The following is a 7,878-nucleotide window of genomic DNA, read 5'->3' on the forward strand; positions in this document are numbered from 1 at the left end:
ACTGCCGCCGCCGCCACCACCATCACCACCACCACCTGAATTATCGCCTGGTTGGTCATAGATGGAACACCTTAATCACAGGCTTCAAGGATCAGGGCTGCCCTATGGCTAAGCAACAACAACATCAAAAACAGTGGTGGTGCTGCTGTTGCTGTTACTACTACTACTACTACTACTACTACTACTACTGCTACTACTACTGCTACTACTACTACTACAAAGGGAGAAAGAGAGAGAGATGAAGGAGAAGTATACCTGTGATTTCCTTTTTCTCACTGGAGACTTTCATTGGTGCCAAGATCATGGGAACACTGCCAAAATATCCATTGGTGACCCCTAATAAGAGAGACGCTAAGACAGCATATCCCTCACCATTTAGTGTTGGTTTGTGTACTGGCAGGACACACATCATCATCATGGGAACCAAGAGAATTCGGAAACAAGTAAACAGGATAAGACGACCTCGGGGCCAGTCATAAGGAATCGCAGCAATTACCTGCAAAGCAATCACAATTTAATTACTTTTTAATTACAATTAAAAATTTTATTAAAATGTTCTATAAAGGTGTTACCTTTTTTTTTAACAATGAAGATTTAAAATACATTTTTTCCATGAGTAGAAGAGAGGAGAAATCATCACTATCATTGTCATCATCATCATGAAATGTCCCCTTTTCCATGCTGGCATGGATTGGACAATCTGACATGAACTGATAAGCAAGAGGGCTGTGCTAAGTGCCAATGTCCGCTTTGGCATTAGTTTACAGGACATTTATAAAGAAAAAAGATATAGATATAGTCTTACAGCTGTTTCTGGGATATTATGGAAATCCCTTCATCAGAGACGATGTGAGATGGTTAAATAGAGGTAAATATTTGAGTTTGAAATAAGGAATCATTATGGAAAAGGAGGAGATATTCCCTATCACAAGGCTTTGGTTAGACCGAGACTATAGTAGAAGACATTTGTCCAAGGTGCCACATAATGGGACTGAACCTAGAACCACTTAGTTGAGAAGCAAGCTTCTTACCACACAGCCATGTCTGCACCTATATAGTAGACCAGCCACCAACTGAGCTACTTCAGCTTGATTAAATCGAGCCATTCTAGTAAGACCTTATTTAGAAAGAGAGAAATAGGTGAAACTTACTTTGCCAATGAAATCAAATAAATTAAATATAGCCATTAGAATGACTGGTGTCCAGCTTCGGAGTCGACAGCTGATGATTTGAGATTCAACACCGGGAAACAGAAGCAAGGTTACAAAATAAGCCATTCCAAGAGAAATCATATAAGGCCAGACACATTTTGTTGCTTCCCACCGCAATAACAGGGCTCCTGGAAGATAAGAGATGCTTGTTAGATATTACAATCATGTTCAGAGTTACAAATACTGTTGGAACTCCTAACCTAAAATTTGAAGTTTTATCAACAGTTTGGTTCAAGAGATATATTTTCAACGTACATTCAGGCAATATGTCAAACAAAACACACACACACAAACACAAACACATGTACATGTGTGCGTGTGTGTGTGTGTTTAAGTATATATGAGCATGTCTAGATGTGCAAGTATATGCAAGAGAAGACATACATAAAACAAAACATACAAATCTGCATGTATACATACATACATACATACATACATACATATATACACACATACAAAAATACCCAGCTGATGCTATTGAAATTCCAATGAAGGAGTCTTGGATGTAGGTTAGAAACTGGTTTTTTTCTCTATTGGCAAGAAATCTTGAAATAAAACTGAACACACACACACAGTGTATATCACAACCTGTCTTTATATCTACATCTCTATATTAACCACCCCACTCCTCACCCTTATGATATATATTTGCAGTTTTTTTTACTTACTTTTAACTGATGACATTTTCGGAACTTGAACTTTGTAAATGTGACCTTTATATTTGACCTCTTGTTCATTGATTTTAGTCAGTTCTGTTGCTGTGGCTGGTTTTATTTCTGGATTGGTTGGTGTTGTAGGGGTCACAGGTGCTGATCCTGTCAGGAACTCCTGCTGTATGCTGGCAGATGTTGGACTCTGAATCACCAGAACGCCGTAACTACCTCGTTGACCAGTGTGGTCCATTATGTCCACCTGGAAATGGTAAAAAAAAAAGAAAAAACGACAACAACAAAAAAACAAATTTCAGAAATAACAATCTCCTTCGTCATTAAACATTTCTAATTAATTGTTGCAAAATAAAGACTTTGAAGTGGGGTGTTAAGGGTGGGGAGATAGAAATCCTGTAAGGTTCCAGTCCAACCTGATCATAATGAAAATGGGCTTGATGATGGTGATGATGATGTTGATGGCAATGATGATGATGATGGCAAGTGGGTGATAATGAAGATGACAATGACAATGGTAGTGATGATTAGGAAGGACTATTATAGATGCATTAGATTAATACTTAAAACAGAGCTAAATACAATAAATAAAGCAGGCATTAATACTCCAGCTGTTCCAGTTAAAAGTTACAGTTTTAAAATTCTCAGTTGGATATTAAATGAACTAAAAAGACTAGAGAGACGAACAAGGAAAACGACACACACACACACACTCACACACACACACACTCACACACACACACACACTCACACACACTATGTATATCAATGTCTGTCTGTCTGTCTGTCTATCTATCTATATATATAAATATATATATATATATATATATATATATATATATATATATATATATATATATATATAGGGAGTTAGATAGATAGATATAGATATATATAAAACACTACCAAAGTGATCACACACACACATAACACCTTCAAAGTAATCACTCACATACATATATAGCATTACCAAAGTAACCATACACACACCACACACACACACACATATATACACACACACACACACACACACACAAATAAATAACATTCTCATTTCCTTGTCTCTATTCTGCTTCATTGCAGAATCCACACTCTCTCATGGATTAATTAATGAATAAAACTGATCAAAGACCCTTTTATTGACTTTAAAAACTCCCCCAACTAGGATAAGCTTTTGATGAGCATCTATGAAATAAAAACACAGCTTACTAAGCTTACTTCCTCGGTGAAGGGACCAGATGCTGGATTAGGGTTGGCAATTCCTCGCTGTTCTTCTGCCACACCGGCCATCTCACATTGGCTGACATAATAACGTACAAACTGACTGCGTCGCACCACATGGAACAGGACGAAACAGAGGCAGACGATTGTCAGTGAAATTGTGAAGAAGATGATCGTGTTTGTTCTCTGGTTGTGTAGCAGGGCTTTTGTGAGGATACGATTGCTTGAGATGACTAAACCTGCTGCACCTGTTTGCGGAAGGAAAAAAAAATGAGAAAAATAAACATAGACATAAGCAACAACAGTTACAATGATGATGATGATGATGATGATGATGGTGGTGGTAGGGCCTCGAGGACAGTATCAAAAGGTATTCATCATCATCATCATCATCATCGTTTAATGTCTGCTTTCCATGCTAGCATGGGTTGGACGATTTGACTGAAGACTGGCGAACTAGATGGCTGCACCAGGCTCCAATCTGATTTGGCAGAGTTTCTACAGCTGGATGCCCTTTCTAACGCCAACCACTCCGAGAGTGTAGTGGGTGCTTTTACGTGTCACCAGCACGAAGGCCAGTCAGGAGTTACTGGCAACGGCCATGCTCGAAATGGTGTATTTTACTTCAAAAAGGTTCAGTTAAGAAAGAAGAAAGGGAGACGGTGAGAAAAGGGAGGGAAATGAAGAGACAGACAGTGAGGGTAAAAGAATTTAAATAATACTTACTTTCTCCTGTCATGACAGCTTGTGTGTAACGATGAGGTAGCATACTGGTGTAACCATAGAAACTGGATTGTTGAACTACAATGGAGAGATAATGATCAGTTGGTGAGGAAGAACTAGTGGGAATATAGGACAGAATGATAAGAATACAGGACATAGTGGTGGGAATATAGGACAGAAGTGATGAGAATCGAGGATAAAACTGGTAGCAATATAGGACAGAATGGTGGGGATATAAGACAGAGTGGTGGGAATATTGGACAGAATAGTGGAAATATAGGATAGAACTGATAGGAATATAGGATAGAACTGATAGGAATATAGGACAGAATGGTGGGGATGTAGGGTAGGGTAGTGGAATGTAGGGCAGAGTGCTGAGAATTTATTGACATATCTGGTAATAGAACAGCAAAAGGAATGTTTAATTTGCTATAAACATAGAAAGTTAATTAGGTTTGATATGGTGACGGGTGAGTCAAAATGATGAGTCAATAGAATTCTTGCAATTTGGCTTCCGATCAATATTTTGTAAAGAAATAATTTAGTTGATTTGAATAACCTTTGATTCTGTGGAGGAGAAAAAGAGAAAACTTGGCCCCGGGGCAAAAATGAAACCAGGCTGGAGTTTATCCAATATCAAGAAGTAAATAATCACTATACTTTGTTATATAATTCAAAGTATAGGGCAGACATCATGATGTCACAGTTAGATATGTTGGCACGATTGGCATATATATGTTCATAAACTGACCATTATTGTGTCAGCTGTTAGCCTGACCACAACTGCCTTATCTGGTACACTGACCATTACTATCTCAACTGACAAACTGACTGCAACTGTCTCAATTTACTGTTACTATCTTATTTGATAGACTGACCGTTACCATCTAAACTGGTGAACTGAATATTACTGTCTCAACTGATAAACTGACCATTACCATCTTGGCTGACAGACTGACCTTTCCATCTCAAATGAGAGGTTGACCATTAATGTCTCAGTTGATAGACTATTATTGCCTTAATTGATAGACTGACCACAAATGTTTCAATTGACCATTACTTAGTTGATAGACTGATCAGTACTGTCTCAACTGATAAACTGACCATTAGTCTCAGTTATTAGACTGACCATTACTGCCTCGATTGATAGACTGACCACAACTGTTTTAGTTAACCATAACTGTCTCAGTTGTTAGACTGATCAGTACTGTTTCACTTGACAAATTGACCATTACTGATACAATTGATAAACTGACCCTTAGTCTATTACCATCTCAGTTGATAGACTGGACTATACTGTCTCAGCTGGTAGACTGAAAATTACTGAATAATTTGGAAGAATCTTAAAATGTCATAGTATTTACTAATGAAGTAAAAGTTTACATTTTACTTCATAGACAAATGAAGACAGACATAGGTCAAGTAATATATGTTTTACAAGTAGCCAGTCAGTTTGAGCAGTGATTCCTCATATTTGGATTATAAATGAAAGCAGTGGCAACCATTTGTTCGTAATGATTTTGATGTTCTGGGACATGACAAAATATTTGACTGGCTCAACTTACTTGTTGATCCAACAGCTACCATACCGACTGCCATTAGGGTGATGCCATATGATGTTTCTTTGGAAAACATTTCCAGCCAAATGTCGCAGATGGTAACTAGCAGCAACACTGAAAATGCCACAATGTAACCAAATGTAATCCGGAGTTTCAAGCTGAATGTTTCGACAAGCACGTTTGTAGCGACTACGCTGAAGAAAGCAACCACAATATAGGTGAGACTCATGTCAAATTCAATGGTTGTCCTGGGGAATCGGTCCTACAAGAGAGAGAGCAACAACAAAATTGAACAATTTCCTTTCAAAAATGAAAGAAGACACAAAATACAACAAAACAAAATATTTGTTAATTGTACAGAGTTTACAATAAACTGAGTTGATAGTTGCAGTAACATGAACACTTCATTTTCATATCTGGTTTGCAAGATTCTTTATGTGAATTCATGTGTTGAAACAAATTTTGTTGAGTCAAGGGAGAGTCATTATGCCAATATTATTCACACACACACTTAAGGCAGTGAGCTGGCAGAAGCATTAGCATCCCAGGCAAAATACTTAGCGGTATTTCATCTACCAATACGTTCTGAGTTCAAATTCCACTGAGGCTTACTTTACCTTTCATCCTTTCGAGGTCAATGAAATGGGTACCAGTTATGCACTGGGTCGATGTAATTGACTTAATCTCTTCCCCCAAATTGAGGCCTTGTGCTTCCAGCAGAAAGGATTATTAACACATACACTGGTTCAATTCCACTCCTTTATTATTAGTCAATTAGTTAAATATCTAACTAACTAATCAGTGACTTTCCAGTGACTTTTCTCTTAGTCTGTCACAGAGGCTGCATTACAAAAACAATCGATTAGTTAGTTGGATTTTTAACCAATCAACTAATAATTGAACTAGTGCATGTATTAATAATATCGTCATAAAGACTCTCACAAGACACAGCAAGATAAACATGGCTACATATAAATGATGTTTAAGGAGTTTCTCATTGCCTTTTCCCAACACTTTGCACTTCAAAGTAATAAAACATTATTTATGTACTTTGCTCCCTCTCTTGCCATGTTCCACAGTAAACTACTATGCCCTAAGTTGCCTATTTACTGTAAGGCAACCGGAGTGACCCAGATTGAACTATCCTTTTCAGAGACAGTATATTGCCAATGAAGTGAGAGGAGGGAGACCAACTGAAACATTCTACCTCAGCTACAAGTGTCTACAAGAAGAAAAACTATAATAACAAAAATGTAAAGACACCCACCATCCCACTTGCTTTATAACAGGAATCAGGCAGAATTATAACATACCCAGTGTACATGAAGGTTCTGCCAAATCCACCACCACCACAAACAACAACAACAACAAGTGATTAATTAATTAATTACCTGATAATAATCAACAGCTGTAATAAAACTGTTGTACGGCAGCAGGAATCCAGCTCCTGACATCACAAGAGCAAGGTAAATACAACTGCAAGGATCCCTGGGTGGTTTCATTTTCTCCTTAGCTGTCTGGGGTCTAAATGACCCTTCAGCTTTCCGGTGGTCGACTGGAGAGTCCTTCATTTGACAATAACCATGGCTGAATGTATCATCCATTTTTCACCGCCAACAGAGCAAATTTCTAAGACGTATGACAACTGGGGTATTTCAGAGTCTGTTTGCAGTCTTGTGATTTTGGTACAGAATAAATATATTTCCTTTATTTCATACTATATGCTGTGTGTGTCTATATGTGTATATGTTGTCAGTAAAGATATATGCGTGTGTGTATGTTTGTGGATGTATCTGTTTGTCACTGTAGACATGTAAGCATGAGTGTATCGATTTGTGAATTTGTCAATGTGTAATAATACAAAAATAAAGAGCTTTCTTCAATATTTCTGTGTGTCGTTTTTAAAACTCAATAATCTGAGCTCAATAAAGTTTAGTGGAGTCAATTGTTTATTTGTTTTAGTCTGTGATAATAAATCTTGGAAAAACTCAGCCAGTTATTAAGTTTGGTGATTAAACCAGTTGTGATGTGTCATGATGTTCTGGTGCCCTGCAATGCATAAAGAAATATAACCATTTATAACAGCTGGCAATATTATTGAAGAGACATAAAGCAACAAGCTGGCAGAATTGTAAGCACATCAGGCAAAATGCTTGGCAGTTTTTCACCCATCTTCACGTTCTGAGTTCCAATTCTACTGAGGTCAACTTTACTTTTCATCTTTACCTTTTCCAATTCCACTGAGGTCGACTTTACCTTTTGGAATCAATAAAATAGAACGAGTTGAACACTGAGGCCTATGTAATTGACTTACTCCCCTCTCCTGAAATTGCTGGCTTTGTGCCAAAATTTGAAATCATTATTATTGAAGAGATACAAGGTGGCAAGTTGGTAGAATCATAAGCACGCTGAGAAAAATGCTTAATGGCATTTCATCCATCTTAAAACGCATCTATACATACATACATATATATACACATATATATATATGTATATACA

At 37.4% G+C, this 7,878-nt stretch overlaps 1 protein-coding gene across 5 annotated transcripts in view; it reads right to left on the reverse strand.

Moving 5' to 3' along the window:
- Positions 1-7,878, reverse strand: part of LOC106869843 (equilibrative nucleoside transporter 4) — a 17,181-nt gene that overhangs the window by 2,066 nt on the left and 7,237 nt on the right. For 4 of the 5 annotated variants that reach the window (XM_014915747.2, XM_014915750.2, XM_014915748.2 and 1 more), the window contains exons 2-8: positions 6,771-7,428; positions 5,386-5,641; positions 3,824-3,898; positions 3,086-3,345; positions 1,880-2,123; positions 1,152-1,339; positions 256-496 (exon numbers count right to left, since the gene is read on the reverse strand). In XM_014915747.2, the coding sequence (XP_014771233.1) occupies positions 256-496; positions 1,152-1,339; positions 1,880-2,123; positions 3,086-3,345; positions 3,824-3,898; positions 5,386-5,641; positions 6,771-6,983 (1,477 nt within the window). In that variant the 5' untranslated portion in view covers positions 6,984-7,428. The remainder of the gene's footprint in view (positions 1-255; positions 497-1,151; positions 1,340-1,879; positions 2,124-3,085; positions 3,346-3,823; positions 3,899-5,385; positions 5,642-6,770; positions 7,429-7,878) is intronic. The other variant, XM_014915751.2, reaches the window with a different exon arrangement.

This window comes from Octopus bimaculoides, chromosome 20 (assembly GCF_001194135.2).
Source record: "Octopus bimaculoides isolate UCB-OBI-ISO-001 chromosome 20, ASM119413v2, whole genome shotgun sequence".
Classification (NCBI taxonomy): Eukaryota; Metazoa; Mollusca; class Cephalopoda; order Octopoda; family Octopodidae; genus Octopus; species Octopus bimaculoides.